General features: G+C 43.7%; 1 protein-coding gene across 1 annotated transcript in view; it reads right to left on the reverse strand.

The window, feature by feature from the left end:
• LOC146975173 (uncharacterized) overlaps positions 1–20593 on the reverse strand; it is a 197031-nt gene that overhangs the window by 13007 nt on the left and 163431 nt on the right. Inside the window, exons 7-11 of the mRNA XM_085794664.1 lie at positions 19306–19384; positions 18917–19145; positions 16959–18762; positions 12050–12223; positions 11785–11958 (exon numbers count right to left, since the gene is read on the reverse strand). Coding sequence (XP_085650790.1) covers positions 11785–11958; positions 12050–12223; positions 16959–18762; positions 18917–19145; positions 19306–19384 — 2460 coding nt within the window. The remainder of the gene's footprint in view (positions 1–11784; positions 11959–12049; positions 12224–16958; positions 18763–18916; positions 19146–19305; positions 19385–20593) is intronic.

Here is a 20593-nt window from a genome sequence, read left to right on the forward strand (position 1 = left end):
TTTATCACTTGTGCGGGTTATATTAATATTTTATTATATTGATATATGTAACAAAGTGGTCCTTACAGAGACGTCTGTATTGAAATTGTCGTGCACGGCCTCCACAGCTGGAATGGGGAGTAAGGCTCCGTTGAGGCAAGTCTCCGGAGGGTCAATTGTGGATATTATGAGAACAAAAGAAATGTGGGGACAAAAGCTTAAAAAAAAAAAAAAAAAAAAAAAGAAATTCTTTTCAACTGTCTGGACAGTTGAGTTTGGATTCCCAATAGGGGAATCCCTTAAAAGGAAATTAGTATTAAAGAAAATATTAACGATAACAAAAAGTGAAATGAGGAAAAAAGTCTGTAAATTATGAAAGGTTAAAAGAATGTTCACAGATGGGGAAAGCAACACAAAAAAAAAAAAAAAAAAGAGAAAATTTTGAAAAAGAAAGAAAAATGTAACTCACACTGACACTAGAGCACCAAGCTCGTAGAGTTCCTTTTCTTTGTTTCCACAGTTGGCAGCTTTGAAGCTGGATCCTGACCTTGAAGACAACCTACCGATTCATCCCTCAGCCCACCATAGAAATCTACGATACCCAACAAGAGAAGAGAAACCAACTCCTCCAACATGACACAAAAAAAAAAAAAAAAAAATTCAGGAGCAGCTCATCCTAATGCATCTGTTCAACTACAAAACTCTCCAGACCCCTCTTCTACAATTGCACACAGACTGTGTCATCCCGATCAAGATACAGCCTTCAACATTCCCACGATTGAAGTATCTGGACCAGAAGATACAGAATTTGGTTTTCTGTGTAAGGACTTCTACTGACATCAACACAGTCTGGGAACCTGAACAACCCAGTCATGAACACAGAAGAAGAGGACGTGGCCGACACAGAAAACTGGGGACATGGACATTGGGTATTTTCCCACAAGAACATCATCAACTGAAGCAAACAAAGACTGAGGATGATCGGGGGTTTGTCGAAGGGAAATGGATCCTTGCTGACAAGCTTAACCAATCTGTGAAACCTGAGAAAGGTACTGCACCACATTCACACACCCATAGAGTGTATAGATTATACACATCGCTACAAATTGTGTTTGAACACTGACACTAGTTATGAAAGAACTGAGAAAAAATTATGTGTTGTGTTCATCAGGTCAAAATAGTTACAGATACCATTACCATCCCACTAAATGTGCAGATGGACCAAATGCCCCATTAACCTGATGGGCAGATACTTGATGTGCAAATTAGGCCTTTGTCTGGTCTCAACCCCAGATGTAGCAAAACAAACTGATCTAATTTGGAGCCAAATGTTTTTCACACTACTTTGTTCACCACACCCTAGACCTGCAGTATGCATATCAATGGAAATTGCAACCCTTAATGGCCTTTTCCAAGCTTGTTACAGAAGTCAGAAAAACAGTTATCGACACCAGAGAAACTGCAATGAACCTCTTGTGTCACCAGGACCTGATGAGACATATGAGAAAAGTTGGTTGGGAAAGAGAGTTGATAATGTGAACACATCTACCGGACAACACAGATGTGCTTTATCATTCTCTCTCACACCAATTCAATTTTGACATGTACACCACGGACCATTTGATTCTACACATTTACACTTGTGATTAGAGGGAAGATTGGGACCCATTTAAGAAAAACAATGTAAGCGCGCAGCCAATTGGCAAGAAAACATCTGATCAATCTAGAGCTATTCTTAAGAATTTAACATCTGTTGTGCACACTCAAAGAAAATCCAGCTGGTACCTAAAACACTTTTTAGGTTAATTTGTTTCTATGTTTCTATGTTTGTGTGTTTGTATGTATGTTTGTATGTGTGTATGTTTGTTTGTTTGTTTGTTTGTTTGTTTGTTTGTTTGTTTGTTTGTTTGTTTGTTTGTTTGTTTGTTTGTATGTATGCTTGTATGTTTGTTTGTTTGTATGTTTGTTTTTGTCTGAAACAAGTTAAAACTATTTCAGCCCTACAGGAGGTCCCTAAGACACTGTGGGTTGTCAGTCACTATGATGTTTGGCCTCATCATATATGAACCTATGGTGATCACTCCAAAATCAAGAGGCTATCGATTTACATAATGCCAGTCTTTGAGTCTTTTAAAGCAGTAGGAGTAATTGTTCCCTGCAAAGACTCCCCAGTTGGCACACCTTTGTTCACCTCTCCACAGCACGATGACTAAAATTCGACACTATGTTTTAGAAATGTCCAACATTACTGTCATAAGATACAATATTTTAAACCCTATCACTCTTTTTCCCCCACCAGATGATGGAAAAGAACATAACTGAATTGCTATCTTCCAACAGGTTGACTCCTGACTGAACCGACAAGAATAACCATTAACAAACTAACAAACTAACTAACTATCTAACCTGATTTTGGTTCTTTCTTTTGGATAGATCTGTTTAAGTTCACTCTCCTCTTACTATTTTACTCCCACTTTGCTAATGTGACACATGGGTAAAACCATGTGTCAAAAGGGGGGATATTGGATGTGTATGTTTTTTTTTATATACAACAGATGCAGCCAGTGAAAATCAGCCTTTTCACGACCAGCGTCCACACTACTCCATGATTTCCAGCTGTGAAGAGGTCACTGCAGGAAAAAGCCAACAAAAGAACCAACGGCCACAAAGAGGAACTCCAATCAACAAGGACCATCCAGACGCATAGGTCCTTCTCCATCACACCTAAAAACTGCCAGAAGTGCTGAGGAGCAGCGCAGCAGAAGAAGATGATAGACCCTACCAACAGAGCTGAGGAGCAATGCAGAACCAACGGTCGATAAGAAAATGACAGACTTCCTTTAGAACACAACCATCAAGAGATCAGAAGAACAGAAGAACAGTGCAAGCATAGATATGATGCCCAAAGAATACATCCAAGAGGATTATATCAAAATTTTACTGCACCAAGAGACACACAACCCCAACTCATGAGCCATTGTCCTCAACAGCCAAAATCCCACTGTCATGTGTGCAGAAGGACTCCTACCTCTACCATACTTCAACTCCATCCATAACCATTCTGCCAGCCCAAACTCACCACAATTAAGAAACTGTGCCCAACCTGAACCATGGTCAGACACTGTTCCATATTTCTACCTTAAAGACATTTGTTCGGTGGAGGAACCAGCAACAACTCTCCTTGCCCCTTTCCACTCCCTTTTCACTTCTCCACTTCTTTCTGAAGAACACCTGGACAAGATTTGTTGGTGCCCTCAGAGACCGAACTATGATTTCTTACTATCTCAACATTTTCCATTTTTATGGAGACTGTAATGACGATTAAGTTGTGACTTTTTCTTGTGTGATTAATGAATAATCAAAAGGGGGAATTGTAATGGTAAATTTGAATATTCCTTTGTTTTAATCACTTGTGACGTCCCTACCCCCTGCTTTCCCTCCAAGGTATCAGATCCTCTTTTGTTTGTCACCCATTTGTGTATTCTAATGTCTAGACCTTGTAATTGCATCAGGTTCCAGAGACACCCAACCTCTCATTTCCTCATGATATACTCAAACCCTTTTGTATTTTAAAGTGCATTGATTAGACCTCTTAATCACACTCCAGGATGTCAGTGCCAATACCTGAAAAAGATATCCTGAGTAGGGGGCTGACCCCTGCAGCAGACAAAGGGGTGTGGAATATACCTGAGGGGGCGTTCCTCAAGTATAAATGTTTAGGTCTCCCCATTTTAGATGTCTTTTCTTTACCATCACTCGGATATGAATTGACCTTTTCTTGCAAGGAAATAAACACATGTCGGCCGGCAAGTCTCTATTTCATTCTTCACCAGCAACAGAAAATTTCCACGACAACGTCCCGTCACACAGATCAAAGGCTGCACAGATGAAAGATGAGGATGGATTACTGCTGTGTGACACTACACACTGTGCCGTTGCATCTGCTATATTTATTTATTTACTTATTGATTTATTGAGCCGCATCGTCACGCGACCATAACAAATAAAACTGAAAACAAATAAACTATCATCTCTCACAGCAAGTGAGATGGGAGGAAACTGATGTTGAGAGAGAGAGAGAGAGAGAGAGAGAGAGAGAGCGCAGAGAGAGAGACGGGGAGAGGGAGAGAGAGAGAGCGCAGAGAGAGAGAGAGAGCGCGCAGAGAGACAAAGAAAAGCAATGACGGGGTGGATAATAGACAGACTTGGGCTTAAGATCTTGGGTTTACACTGCAAGACTATTCGTCTGTTCACATTTCAAACTGCACGAGCTTCCCTCTTCAGTCCTACGTCTCAGATCAGTCTCAGACCCCCACTAATTGCACGTCGTTCTACGATTGCTCTCCACCACGATTACCCTGCGATGCCGCTGAGATTTGAGCTGCTCTATAATTGCTCGATTGTAAACATCAAATTGACATTGGTTCCTGAAGTTGGTTCCTATAGCAGAGTCCATGGTGGAAGATCAGACCGACAAACACACAGACAGACAGCGCGCATCACCTCCAAGCCCGGTGCTGCAGAGAGAGAGAGAGAGAGAGAGAGGGAGAGGACGGCGCTACTCTCTCCAGCCAGCTGACGTGTAGTTCACCTGCGGCTCACCTGCAGCTGTCAGAGGAGCCTCGCTAGTTCTCTCTCTGGCCTGCACTTTAAAAGTTCAGCTGATCAGGTCAGCTGAGCTGAGCCAGAGCACAGTGGAAGTGGCTGGTGTAGGCTCGCTATTTTATACTGTAACGGCAAGAAAAAAAATAATCGTCCTCAACCGCTGATTGTCTGATAGTACGTGTGTGTATTTGTCGGGCTGATCTTCCACCACGGACTGCGCTGCATTACTGATCATCACCCGGTCACCCTGTCTGTCACAGCTGTGGTCTAACTTAACTTCAGCTTCTCACTTCCCTGTCCCTCCTCTCTCTGTCTGCCCGTTCTAACTCCATCTGACGAAGTTCAGCATCACATTCAGGTTTATAAAGGCTCTGTGCTGTGATGAGGCGACTTCTGTTTTTTTGTGGACCACGGTGTCTCGTGGCCAAACTACTCAGTCAGGTCCTCGAAACGCATCAAAGTCGGCGCACTGTGATGTTAGTGTAGCAACATCACAGTGAGTTGTGACAAGATTACTGATTTAATCTCGGTGTTTCCTACACATCATGGCCCACGCCACTAACTCGGCTCTGCCTCTGACACTAACAGGGCATTTTGCAGCACTCATCCAGAGTCTGGCTCTGCGCTGCGGCTCCTGTCCTGTTTAGTTAAATAGCAATTACCTTACAGCGCCCTCTCTGTTTTTTTTTCCCTAATTATTTATTTTATAACAAGTATTCCTCGTTTAGTATCTCCACACATCGTTTATACATTTCTATAAACATATATATAAAAAAAAAAAAAGTCAGCGAGAGAGAAGCCCGGCCCGACCCGACCCGAACGTAATGATTGACATTTTATACCCGACCCGTCGGGCTCGGGCTCGGGCTCGGGCTTAAGATCTTACCTCTACCGGTCGCGCGAACAGACCTCACGGGCTGATGATGCAAAAGTAGTGTGGGAGGGAGGAGGTTATGATGTTATCCAGGTTTGCTCTGACATATTGAGAGCTGTTGCCCAGTAAAAAAAAACAAAAAACAAAACACACACACCCCTTTTCCATTAATAAAGACACTCATATTTAGTAACCTATATTTAAACCCGTGTGCACAGATCACAACATAAACAAACAGCTGTGCGTAAAGGAGGAATCACGGAGCGTCTCTCTTTTTCTTTTTTCTTTAGAATTGACCTGAGAGGGGAGATGTGAATATCTGCTCACTATGATGCCGAGGCTGATTGTGGTTTGCTGTGAGAGATGATAGGTTATTTGTTTTCAGTTTTATTTGTTATGGTCGCGTGATGATGCGGCGCTGCCCTCTAATAAATCAATAAGTAAATAAATAAATAGCTGATCATCGCAACGGCACAGTGTGTAGTGTCAACACCTGCTCTTGGGACATCCACGGCTGCTTTTTTGTCCCAGTCCCTCCCTGGTTTCATCTGTGTTAATTCAGTCAGGCTGAGTTTCCATTACGCATGCCGACAGCCTTTGATCTGTCATCAGTGTGACGGGACAATCTATATAGATATACGTGTATGTGCTGATTCAGATACAATATACAGGGGTTATTGTGATGATTATTATTATTTAGGGCCGGGACTTTAACGCGTTAATTACGATTAATTAATTACACAAAAATTAACGCGTTAAAAAAATTAACGCATTTTAATCGCACTTATTAAAAAAAAAATTTGAAATTTTAATTTGAAACAGCGCTAATTGCTCAGCTGCAGCGCTATATCTATGACCTGTCACTGTCACAGGTGCATCTCATCTCATTATGATAGGACTTCACCCTCAGAGCTCTGTCTTCAGACTGTCCTGACCTGTCCCTGAACATCACACAGGGACACCATGGAGCTGCCTGTGTGATTGGTTACTGAGTTTTATTAATGTTTACATCAGGCTTAGTTCAACAAATCAGTTTATGCTACTGTGATTTAAGTAGCCTAGTTAAATACTACAGTAATCATCATAGTGTATTGGCAGGAAAGACCATTTAATCTGTATGTATCAAATATCGATTAATGAATTAATGGATAATTTGCATCCCTAGTCTGTTGGTCTTGGTTAAGTACCACCTTGAATGCTTAAGCTTATGTATTCAGTCATTCAATGGTATACTAAAATCCATGTGAAAAAAAAATGCTTCTCACTGTTCTCAGGTCAAATATTTATATGCGATTAAAATGCGATTAATTGCGATTAATTAGTCCCGGCCCTATTATTATTATTATTAATTGCATTTAAAGGATCATAGGGCAGGATTTGTGAGAAAATACCGGAAAATACCCATGCGTTTTACGTTTTTTAAATAATAATGGGTGAGGAAGCGTTCAAAACCAAAAAGAACGAGCCCACCCGCGTATCTCTCGATTGCTCTGAACGGGGTCTGTGCTGCAAAATGCGCTGCAATTCAAGGGGTGAATTTCGCACGCTGGCCGGCGGACCTGACGTCAGCGCGTCCACGACTGCTTTCGAATGGATCAATGGAATGGATACATGAAGAGGGCAACCGCGGCAGAGCCATTGATACAGTAACAGAGTGGCGACACTCCCCGTTATATCAATTGCTCTGAACCACGGTGGATACAAATTACTGTTACTGCCAGCAAACGACCCAGCACAGCTGAAAGCCCCCCCCCCCCGCCGCCACTCTCTCTCCCCCTCCCTTCACACACGCACACAGCAGCAGGCAGGTCACTAACTTACACACCCTCTCCCTCATCACTACTGTCTTATTATTAGCCGTTAGCCGCAGCTAGCGGTTAAAAGCCGACGTTATAACTTTAACAACGTTATCAGGCAGGTGGACAAACGTCCTCTTTTGCCCGGACACGTCCACTTTTCACGTCCTGGCCGGCGTGTCCGCGACGCGTCCGTTTTTTTTTTTTTTTTTAATGAAATCATGAATATGTCCGGTGTTTAATGGTTTGCATGGGATCGCGGACCCTGACAGATGCGGTCCGGCACCCGGACCCGGCGCGTTAATTCTCAGTACCGGCCTGTAGGAGCCCATACAGATCCATGCAGAAGAGCTCAGAGGAACAGACAAGCAGCCCCCTGCTGCAGCACAGTGAAGAGGCAGGTGTGTGTGTGTGTGTGTGTGTGTGTGTCTGTCTGTCTGTCTGTTTGTCTGTCTGTGAGAGAGAGAGAGAGAGAGAGAGAGATAACCTACAGTAATATACCCCCCCCCCTCCCCCTCCCCAGATAGGAAAGACTGTAAAGAGTAAAGTAAACAGTGAAAAGTCTGTGCGCGCTCCCGTGCCGGTGGCTTCGCTGGTTGCTGTAGTTACGCGCAGCGGCCGTCGCGTCACTGGCCGTTCTCATTAATCCTGCCCTATGATCCTTTAAATGTGCCTGGAAATGTGGAAACCTGCCTGTGAGGTCTTGGTGACGTGGGCGCACTGCGTGCTGGGCAGTCAAAATACCAGTCCGCTGGCTGCGCTGCGCCTTGCGCTGAGATTAGACCAGGTTGGAGCTGGCGAGCTTTCGGCGCACTCTCCGCGCGGTCTATCTGCAACAAATGGTCACTGCGCCACGGCAAATCTGTCGACACCTCCCCCTGCTGCGCGACCACTCCCATCTCAGCGCACAGCAGTCTGCCAATTTACCGAATCCGCTGCGCACCTTGTTGCACTGGAGGAAAATGCCACTGCGCCAGCTGCGTCAGGGCTCGCCTCGCTGCGCCCCCATGAGTTGCGCCAGCAAAATAGGGCCCCTTGTGTTGTTCAGCAAAATGAACTACCAATTTTTTTGGTCCATGGCTCTGTCAATTTAACAGATAATTTGTATAAGCTAAATTTCTTTAATGAGCATTTTGTCTCTGTGGGTCATCTATTCGATAAGGAATACTCCAGTCAAATAGAACCTGATGTGGCGAAGGAGTCTTTGGATGAGGCTGTAAATAGCCCCCCAGAGAACTCCTTTTACTTTGAACCTGTGTCAGCTTCTGAGGTGTCTAGAGCCCTAACTGGCTTGGATGCTAAAAAATCAGATGGTCCTGATAAATTGGACTCTATCTTCCTAAAGGTGGCTGCAAATTATATAGCTGAGCCCTTGACTCACATTTTTAATCTTAGTCTCAGCACCAATACACTCCCAAAAGTTTGGAAATCTGCCTTTGTCCTTCCCCTGTTAAAAGGGGGTGACCCTTCTGACGTAAATAACTACAGGCCTATTTCAAAATTATGCATTTTTGCAAAAATATTGGAAAGAATAATCAGCGAACAAATAAAAGATTTTTTAGACTCTAATAGTATTTTAAATAACTTCTGCTGCCCTGAAAGTTTTTAATGATTTAATTGAAGCACTTGATCTCAAAAAAGTATGTGTTGCCCTTTTTATCGATCTCTCTAAAGCTTTCGACACAGTTGATCACAAGATCACAATCTTGAGAAAAATTGGCATTTCTAACCAGGCTTCCACCTGGTTTGCTGATTACCTGTCTAACAGGACTCAGGCAGTCCAGTTAGCCAATGTCACATCATCCTCACTCGAGATCACTAAAGGTCTGCACCAGGGCTCGGTCCAAGGACCTATTTTACTTTCTATTTATATAAATGATCTCTGTGTCAATATGTCAAATGCTGCTTATCACTTTTATGCTGACGACACTGTCATTTATTGTTGTGCGTCCTCTGTTGTGCATGCATGTGAGCTGTTACAGTCTGCTTTGTTGTTGTACAGGCCCGACTACAAAGTCTCAAACTGGTTTTAAACACCAGTAAATCAGAAATAATGGTTTTCTCAAAAGCTCCTTACTCAACTGAAAATTTACCCTCTGTAATAACTGCCCAAGGAAACCCATTCGAGGTTGTTACTAAGTATAAATACTTAGGTTTCCTTTTAGATACGGAGCTTTCATTTAAATTGCACATTGAAAACCTGGTAAAAAAAACTCAGGCTAAAGCTTGGCTTCTTTTATAGAAATCGCGTGTGTTTCTCTCTGCGAGTGCGTAAATTGCTTGTGTCATCAACTTTCCTTCCTGTAGTTGACTATGGAGATGTGTTGTACATGTGTGCTTCGTCCAAAAGCCTAGCAGCTTTGAACACTGTATATCACAGTGCATTAAGGTTTTTCACTGGCTGTGGTCGTCTCACTCATCACTGTCAGCTCTACTCGAAGTCCGGGTGGCCATCTCTGAGCACCCGGAGAGAAACTCATTGGTTGCTTATGATCTATAAGGCTCTCCTTGGTATGGTTGCTTCCTACCTCTGTTCACTCCTCCGTCTAACAGAAAATCGATATGCCTTAAGGTCCAGTGATATCTATTGTTTGAACATTTCTAGAGTGTGGACTGAATTAGGGAAAAAAGCGTTTAGTTATGCCGCTCCATTAACATGGAACAACCTCCAGGCTGAACTGAAATTGTCTGAACTTGTGTCTCTTGGTGTATTTCGTCACTTCTTAAAGGTCCGACAACAAAAATCATTTGAGCGGTGCCTTTGCTGACCAACCTTGTCACCTTGACCTCCTTGCTCCCTGCACTTTTTGTTTTAACCTCTACTGCAGGGGTCATCAACAATATTTGTCGAAGGGCCAGAATCTTTCTCAGCAGACACCTTGGGGGCCGGACATTCAAATAGGCCGAGATTGAAATTAAATTCACCTTTTTGCCTAATAATTTAGTTGTTTATATTTTATTTTACCTGTAAGCTCATCATTTTCATTTATATACATCTTTGGTGTTTGGTATGATATAAAATGAAAAATCTTGACAGCTGACTTTCAGATACATGCTGGAGCTTTATACTGCTGACTGGCCCTGTGATTTTCAGCCTAAATATGAAAGGAGGCTGACAATCGGTTCTGATTGATACAAGTCAGTAGTCCTGAAATGCTTGTTTCTCTTCTGTAATACACATTCTACATCTCGGAGGAGAGGTTTTTCCACACACAGAGCTCAGTGTGAAACAGTAGGAGAGACACAGGCGGAGGGGGAACCGGGACACAACACCAGAGGGAGAAGCAGGTCCGTGCAGCTGTGCGCCGCGGACGTACAGAAAAAAAAACAACCGAGTGGCATCAAACACGCGCCGCTGCCGCATCGTTTTTGTTTTGAGAGGGTGCATGGCGCGCATCTACACTGAATGGGTTTGAGTGCGCAAAAGACGCTACATCTGAACGGCCCGCCCGTGCACACCCGGCTGGTTTAAGGCTGCGGCCAAACTCACCCAGGCAGCTCGCCTCTGCAGACAGACAGGGAAAACCCTGCAGTCCAGCAGCTCCCTAAACTTTCATGCACGGCGCTTTGGGTACCGCGGCGTTTCCTAATCCCAGTGCAGGGGCTCACAGGCACACACTAACATGTTGAGCGTGTCTCCGTTTCCCAGCGCATTGACTTACAGGCGCACAGAGCCCGAGAAATATAATACTTGTAAACCATTAGAACTCAGTCGCGGGCCGGATTGGAAGGTTCGGCGGGCCAGATTCGGCCCGCGGGCCGCCAGTTGATGATCACTGCTCTACTGTCACATGGCCCTATTTATTATAATGTAATATTGTAATGTATTTTGTATTTTATAATGTTGACGACGTGTGCTGCTGCCCTCTTGGCCAGGTCGCCCTTGAAAATGAGATTCTGATCTCAACGGGTCTTTTACCTAGTTAAATAAAGGCTAAAAAAAATATATATATATTAGTGTGTCCACACTCAACAGGTGTCTACAGTCTCTGGGACAAAGGTCTCAGGACAAACACTCTGTTGGTTCAGGAGCAGTTCAACAGCTGCAGCTGAAATGTTTCCTGATACACACTGAAATAAAGTCTGATTCAAACATCTGGAGAGACTCAGAGCACAGCTGCCAACAGCTGCTTTCATCACTGACATCTCTTCTCCTGAATATGACACAGTGAGTCATGGTGAGACACTGAAGTCATCATGAGGAGAAACTCCTGATCCCAGTAGTTCATCACTGTGACTGATGGAAGCTGCATAGCTCATGTTTGAAACACTCTGAGATTTTGGCTTCAGTATAAACTTTGTTGGGACGAGTCAGACTGAGACAGAGGACTTCAGTGGAGTGGACGGTGCTTCACTGTGGCCTACACCACCTCTGGATATGGTCTGAGTGATGGCATCTGATGTCATCAATGCATGGATCACCTGAGACAGATGTTAATACCAGGTGTGACCAGGTGTGAACGGGGCCATAGAAAATGTTCCAGCTCCTCCTATCAGACAGTGTGTGTGGCTGCAGCAGTCTCTCCATACCTGAGAGTCTCCAGTCTCCAGTCTGGATCCTCCACTCCAGCAGACAGCAGCTTCACTCCTGAGGCTCCTGGGTGGTTGTAGCTCAGGTCCAGCTCTCTCAGATGGGAGGGGTTGGAGCTCAGAGCTGAGGCCAGAGAAGCACAGCCTTCCTCTGTGACCAGACATCCTGACAGACTGAACACACACAACAACACACAGGAACCCTCTGTCAACACCTGCTGCTGTGTTCAAGTGGCATCAGATAAACAGATGGATGGATCCTCACCTGAGAGTCTCCAGTCTACAGTGTGGACTCTCCAGTCCACCAGACAGCAGCTTCACTCCTGAGTCCTGCAGGTTGTTGTTACTCAGGTCCAGGTGTCTCAGACTAGAGGACTGGGAGCTGAGGACTGAGGACAGAGCTTCACAGCTTCTCTCTGAGAGGTTACAGCTGCTCAGTCTGAAGAGGAATTCAAGGAAAAATACTCACATACTCAATATGAAGGAAATAACAGGTTAGAATCATAAATACACAACATTTCAACACAAACCTGAGAGTTTACAGTGTTTCTTACTCAACATGTTCCAGTTTGTATAAATATATATAGATATATTTGATTATAAACTGTGATCTCTCACTCATCTTTGTATAATCATATATGTATACATTTGTTTTGTTGTTTTTATATATACAGTCAGTGTTAAAATCCCAGACTCCACCCTGCCTGCATCACCACAGTCACACCTAACCACACCCCGTAAGGTGATATAACCCCGCCCTCTGACCTTTGACCCTCTCTTTCCCTCCAAACATTTGCCTGAAGACAACGTGACTGTACTGACCTCACTTCCTTTGTTTATTGATTTAAGTTGCTCATGTTGTTTGAATGTTATCATATTGATTTTTATCTCATACTAGAGACCTGGGTTTTTCCTTTATTATTTCATTGTACAGAACAAATCATCCACTACCTACACCAACTATCATCTATATTGTTTTCTCCAAACAATAAGATATTGGACCAGGGGCCGTATTCACAAAGCCTTTTATCTTACCGCTAGGAGTGCTCCTAACTCGCACTAAAAGTTTTTACGTAGGAGTATTTTCTTAAAAGCTATTCACAAAGCCGCTGAGACCTACTCTTACTAAGGATAAATTACTAAGAGCAAACTAAGAGTGACGCCCCTGGTGACGCCCCGTTGCTATGGATTACGTCAATTCTCGTGCACGAATTCGAGGCACTCAACACGGTGATTGGTTGTTGAGTGCCGGCGGCGCCTCCCCTCCCCTCCCTCCTCCTCCTCCTCCTCCCCGCCGCCGGCCGCTCCGCTCCACTTTTTTTTTTTTTTTTTGCCATCAGGTCCGACGGGGCTTTTCAGACTGCTTCGAGTCCAAACCACTGTCTCTGCTGCCAAGTTGGGCTCTGAACTTTCTGTCTTTCTCTCTGCCATCTGCATCTTTCTGCTACAGTTTTTGTCGCGTCTCACTTTCTGCAGTGTGATGCTGTGCAAATGCAATGAGGGTCAGTGCGCACACTCGCAAAGCAGTCGCTGGTTTTTTTTCTTCCCACATTTTAATATTAATTTTCACATTCGTTGACAGCCCTATATGGTGATCATAATAATGATGAGAAAAGAAAATGCATTACCCACATTTGTGGCCTATAGCAGGATTTGAACACAGACTAACAATAAGTTAAGTTTACTGGGGGAGCAGCCTTATCACATGAGCTATTACTACTAACAGATGTGTGTGTCTAGCACACCCACCAACTTTAAAAATATTTTTGGCTCACATCAGCATGACTGCATCGCAGCGGTCGCAGTTACCTCGGTCCGACCGTTGTGACGCCTATATTGGACAGTTCGTCACTGTCACTACTCCCGTTTTATAGCGAAAATGTTGTAGATGACCCAAAAAAAAAAAAAACACTGACAAAAAGGCACTTTGGGCATCAAAGGGCAAAGGGGCAGGTGCTCCAGCACCCCCCTCTGCAGCAATTCGCAGTCCTCCATACATTTGCCTGGCTGCAGCCATTTCTGATTCTTTGTGAATAGGTCTTACTGAGTTAGGAGTCCTCACGAGGACTTTTAAGCTCTCCCAGACTTAGGAGCTACTTTTAGGCATAAAATACTTTGTGAATTACTCTTATTTTAAAATACTAGGAGTCCTAAATTTAAGACTGACATGCCCACTTTTTTTAGGAGTTGCTCATAAATTCGGCCCTTAGGAGCTACTTTTAACCTTAAGATTCTTTGTGAATACGGCCCCAGATTCCTGGAATCAGTGTTTTAATGTTCACACCACTTCAGATGTTCAGTGAGCCACCACCACCAAATGCAGTTTAGTTTCTTCAGTCAGTGTTTGTGTCAGTTCACACTTAAAAAGAAATCCTTAGAAGTTCAGTTCATACAGATGAAAATGAACTAATTCATGTTCATTTGTTCTGTTCATTTAAATAAATAATCAGCTGTTGTCTTTCAGTAGAACCTCCTTCTACCTCCATCACCAGCCTCTAATCACTGCCACTAACAAACTATATGAATTTAAAAGAATAGTTCACCCAAAAATGAAATTTCACTCATTATTTACTCACCCTCATGTCGACTAAGGGCTGTGAGAAGTTTCAGAGTCCTCTGTGGCTTCTCTGAGTTACAGGGGGGGTCCGTGCAGCAGTGTTTGTCCATATAACGGTTGCAAATGGACACCAGCGGACTTATTTAATTTAGTTCAGGACGATTTTGCATTTCGGGGCTTCAACACAAGACGGACATTACATACGAGCAGCATGGAGGTATTTGGATGTTTTTTGGTGTGTTTTTTGTTACGAAGACAGTTGGTATCCATTTGCAACCGTTATATGGACATGCACTGCTGCACGGACCCCCCCGTAACCAGAGGTGGGTAGAGTAGCCAAAAATTTTACTCAAGTAAGAGTATAGTTACTTTAGAATAATTTAACTCAAGTAAAAGTAAAAAGTAGCCATTCAAATATTTACTTGAGTAAGAGTAGAAAGTACTTGGTGAAAAAGCTACTCAAGTACTGAGTAACTGCTGAGTAACCTCTGATTTGTTCCTTTAATGATCAGCGCGTAAATGTAGGCCTAATCAAATACACAAAAATATAATAGCAATGAAAAAATTCAGATATTGCCAAAGAACAACATTTAACAACTAGGAAAATAGCCTAAATTACATTTTTTACAAAGTAGCCTAACATAAATTAAGACAAATTCAGCCACAATAACTTACATATGATATGAACTGTCTGAGACTAATGCCAGAACCAGGTATTTAAACCATAGACTGTAAAAAGAGGTTTAAACCCAGAGTGGTCCTATGATTGGTTTCTAGTGAAACCAAAGTCACATGACCACACCCCCGAGACTCGAGTCACATGACCACACCCCCGAAACTGGAGGGGTGGTCATGTGACTAGGAGTCACATGTCTCCAGGTGTGTATGGGGTTTAAACTTCCTGGGGAGGAAGAAGAATAAGATGACTTGTATGACTGAGAACCTTCACCAAAGACAGTTTATATTGAATATCTTTGCCTTCATGGACATTATCCACGACATACCAGTGCTGACGTCATCCTAATCATTTACTAGCCGCAGTTTCTCAAATTTGAGGCGGAGTGGTCGTCCTGTTTACCGCGGAGATTTTGTGTGCAGTCATCAAAAAGTTACTCAAGTAAATGTAACGGAGTAAATGTAGCGCGTTACTACCCACCTCTGCCCATAACTCAGAGTAGCCACGGAGGACTCTGAAACTTCTCACAGCCCTTAGTCGACATGAGCATGAGTAAATAATGAGTGAAATTTCATTTTTGGGTGAACTATTCCTTTAACTAAAAACCAAAAACAATGCTGAGATTGAGAAAATATTTTACCACTTAAACAATGAGTCATATTCTGCTGAAAGTGAAAAACCAGGTGTAGTGAAGGTAAACTGTATGTTGAAAAATCCAGGGGCTTTTTTCTTTTTCTGAGTTTTCACTTGTTTGTTCATCAAACTGCTTCAAACACTCAAACAAACTGTCTTCAGCAGTAGTAGATGTGTCTGTACCATCTGTACCACAGCAACATACTAGTGATGCTGGGCCGTCTCCATCTCCATGTCATAAAACCTGAGCAGTGTTCACTCTGGTGACAATGGCCCTCATTTATCAAACTTGCGCAGGATCTGGTGTAGATTCTGGTGTAAATATCAGTGTACGCCAAGTGTCACGTGTGATTTACTAAAAGTGTGTACGCTGCTGATTTCGGCGTAGAACCGGCGTGGTGGTGATAAATCCGGCGGCTGAAAACGAGCGTCATTTAAATGTCACACCCCGATATATTCCTGCTTTAGAGGCGTCGCCCTGCCCCTTTTACGACATGGAGACACGGAAGACGGCCAAGAAGAGGGACTTTACCAGGTTTCAACACGGACTTGGTGGTATCGTTTTTTTTTTGGCTACTTTTTTTATCTTTTTCAATATAAACAACAACAACATGTGGTCCGCATCGCTGCGTTTTAGATTATGGTTTAATAATCATTCTGACACAGCAGCACTCGTTCCAGCATGTTCTACGCTGGTTCCAAATGTGCGTACCTGGTCAGAGCTGGCGTGAGATTTGTGCGTACCGTACGCTCACACTCAGATTGATAAATGCCGATCCTTGCGGTGAATTTGGTGTACACCCATTTTTTTGGTGTACGCAAGTTTGATAAATGAGGGCCATTGAACGCTGCTCAGGTTCATCATTTATAAACTGATTCATTCAGTTCAACGTTCACTAAAAACATGAACATGTCCAATGAAGCACAGCCTTCCTCTGTGACCAGACATCCTGACAGACTGAACACACACAGGAAGCTGTGTTCAAGTGGCATCAGATAAACAGCTGGATGGATCCTCACCTGAGAGTCTCCAGTCTACAATGTGGACTCTCCAGTCCACCAGATAGCAGCTTCACTCCTGAGTCCTGCACGTTGTTGTTACTCAGGTCCAGGTGTCTCAGACTAGAGGACTGGGAGCTGAGGACTGAGGACAGAGCTTCACAGCTTCTCTCTGAGAGGTCACAGCTGCTCAGTCTGAAGAGATGATCATGAGGAATTAAAGAAGAAAGGAATTTATTTTTGGTCCTGTTGAAAACACAGAAGGGTTTTTATATAATGATGAATAAATCCAACTGTCTCTACACTTACAGAGCTTTGTTGGAGGCTTTGGCCACTGGCAGAAGCCTCAAAAGAGCGTCCTCTGAAGCAGAGTATTTCTTCAGGTCAAACTCATCCAGATCTTCTTCTGAGGACAGTAAGATGAAGACCAGAGCCGACCATTGAGCAGGAGACAGTTTACCTGTGGAGAGACGTCCTGATCTCAGGGACTGTTGGATCTCCTCCACTAGACAACGATCATTCAGTTCATTCAGACAGTGGAACAGGTTGATGCTTTTCTCTGCAGAGGGAGTCTCTTCAATCTTCTTCTTGATGCACTGGACTGTTATCTGATTGGACCGTGAGTCGCTTCCTGTCTGTGTCATCAGACATCGTAGGAGATTCTGATTGGTCTCCAGTGAAAGACCCAGGAGGAAGCGGAGGAACAAGTCCAGGTGTCCATTTGGACTCTGTAAGGCCTCGTCCACAGCACTCTGGTAGAAAGGTATCAGTTCAGGATTGTATCCAAACAATTGAGACCACCGGGAGGTTGTTTGTTGTTGTGACATCAGGTTGAGTCCAGAGTTGATGAAGGTCAGATAGACATGAAAAGCAGCCAGAAACTCCTGAACACTCAGATGGACGAAGCAGAACACCTTGTCCTGGTACAGGCCTCTCTCCTCTTTAAAGATCTGTGTGAACACTCCTGAGTACACTGAGGCTGCTCTGATATCGATGCCACACTCTGTCAGGTCTGATTCATAGAAGATCAGGTTTCCTTTCTGCAGCTGCTCAAAAGCCAGTTTTCCCAGAGACTCAATCATCTTCCTGCTCTCTGGACTCCAGTGTGGATCTGTCTCAGCTCCTCCATCATACTTGACCTTCTTCAGTTTTAGATGAACCACCAGGAAGTGGATGTACATCTCAGTCAGGGTCTTGGGCAGCTCTCCTCCCTCTCTGGTCTTCAACAGCTTCTCCAGAACTGTAGCAGTGATCCAGCAGAAGACTGGGATGTGGCACATGATGTGGAGGCTTCGTGATGTCTTGATGTGGGAGATGATCTCTCTGGCCTGCTGCTTATCTCTGAACCTCTTCCTGAAGTACTCCTCCTTCTGTAGGTCAGTGAACCCTCTGACCTCTGTCACCATGTCAACACAGTAAGGAGGGATCTGATTGGCTGCTGCAGGTCGTGTGGTTATCCAGAGGCGAGCAGAGGGAAGCAGGTTCCCCCTGATGAGGTTGGTCAGCAGCACGTTGACTGAGGTGGACTCTGTCACATCAGTCAGGATCTCAGTGTCGTGGAAGTCCAGAGGAAGTCGACACTCGTCCAGACCGTCAAAGATGAAGACCACCTGGAACTGATCAAAGCTGCAGATTCCTGCTTCTTTGGTTTCAGAGAAGAAGTGATGAACAAGTTCCACCAAGCTGAACTTTTTCTCTTTCAGCACATTCAGCTCTCTGAAGGTGAAGGGAAATGTGAAGTGTATGTCCTGGTTGTCTTTGTCTTCAGCCCAGTCCAGAGTGAACTTCTGTGTTAAGACTGTTTTCCCAATGCCAGCCACTCCCTTTGTCATCACTCTTCTGATTGGTCGGTCTCTTCCAGGTGAGGCTTTAAAGATGTCTTCTTGTCTGATGGTTGTTTCTGGTCTGTCTGGTTTCCTGGACGCTGTTTCAATCTGTCTGACCTCATGTTCATCATTGACCCCTCCAGCCCCTCCCTCTGTGATGTAGAGGTCTGTGTAGATCTGGTTCAGAAGGGTTGGGTTTCCTGCTTTAGAGATCCCCTCAAACACACACTGGAACTTCTCCTTCAGGACAGATTTGAGTTTACGTCCAGAAACTGCACTAGGAGTTCCTGAATAAACAAAAACATAGTAAAATTCATGAATAAAATATAAAATTTTAATTCCTCTAAATAACGACTATATGAACATGTTTCCCTTCATGTGTTGATGTCAGTGAACGTCTCATTTGTCCATCATGTTGAATCTTTAGAGAAATCCTCTTACTGCTCTGCAGACGCTCAGCCAGCTCCTCCTGCTTCATCCTCCTCAGGAAGTTCACTGTGATCTTCACTAATGCCTCTCTGCTGCTCCTCCTCTGCTCTTCATCCTCACCGTCCAACACCTCCTCATCCTCCCTCTGACTCCCTGAGCATTCTGGGTAATCTGGCCTCAGAGCCTTGTGGATCTTCTTCAGCTCGTTCTTGACAAAAGTGACCATGTTCTCCTCCAGCAGCTGGAACAGAAACTCTATGAGTGACAGGATCAAACTAAAACCATGGAGCCAAACATCAGATCCATGTTGGACAGACTGACAATCCACTGGTGTCAAAGTGCAGCATGGAGATGATGGTGAACACAACAGATATAACAGCAGCTGTTGGACATGTCCTCACCATAAATATGGAGTCCAGGTGTGTTTGATGCTGCTGGGCAGACTGACCACTGGGGACCTCTGAGCTCTCCTGGTCCACTCTGTGGAGGAATCAGTATCAAGTCAACATCAGTACAGAGAGATAATACAAGATGGACTTTATATGTCCCCTGAGGACGTTCACAACAGACAGAGACACTTTGGTTTCAGACCTGGTCCAACAACACGTCGTACAAACTGGTTCTTTTCTACAATAACCTGAGTCTGACTGTCAGTTACAGCTTACATCTGATCAGCTGATCCACGTCCTCCTTTAAAGTTAATGAGCCACTTCTTTGAGTCGTTGCTCTTTAAAGATAGACAGCTGGGTGCAGGAGAGTCTGATCTCTGCTGCTGGATCCTGAAACAACAACACAACTCATGTTTAACAGTTTTAGGTTTTCAACAGAATGTTTTTCCAAAGAAACTTATTTTTAAGATTTTCATCAAGTGCTGCACATCTTCAGTCTGAGCAAACTATTTAATAGGGGATTTGTAACGCCGCATTATGTAATAATGCCGCATTATGTAATAATGTAATACATTTTCACATCATTATGTAATAACGCCGCATTTTGTAATCTGCCACATTTTGTAATAAAAATCTTGAACGCAATATGTAATAAACTTTGCCGCATTTTGTAATAAGTTGTTACATTTTGCATCACTTATTACATATTGCGGGTGTTGCACTTTTTTATGAAGAAAATGTAATAATTTGGTGCATTATGTAATAAACCACCAAAATGGATGTCTTAATTAGAAAAAACATTAACAATAACAGGGATGCAAATGGGTCAGGACCAAAAAAGAGAGAAATTGTCTGCCGGAGGGGGGGGGGCTCACCATTAACAAATATGGAAAAGTCAATTTCCAGTAGTTCAACCCCAACCAAGTATTGGGTGCATATAGATGGCCAATATTTCTATATTATTTTATTGGATAAAATGATGGCGCCAGCGTGTGCGGCTTGCCGTCTACCGGCTCTACTATATTTGTTTGCTGCTGTATTATTTTGCTCTCTGTGCCAAGATTCCTCTGCCTTGCTAGTATATGATCGACAAGTACTTTTTGACATCGGATCATGTCGAAACACACTGCCAGAAATTAATCTAGGCGATCAAACCTCGGGTCTCCCCCCTCCCCTGGCGGCGGTACCAGCCTACCTATGGCGGTCTCCGGTTGTTATTTCACGGAGGAAGCGCCTCTGCAAACGCGGAAAGAGAGCAGGTGTCTTGGTGAAAATCAAGAACCTAAAGCAATCTACCTGC

Source organism: Trachurus japonicus, chromosome 13, assembly GCF_045865225.1.
Source record: "Trachurus japonicus isolate A0001 chromosome 13, Traja_1.0".
NCBI lineage: Eukaryota > Metazoa > Chordata > Actinopteri > Carangiformes > Carangidae > Trachurus > Trachurus japonicus.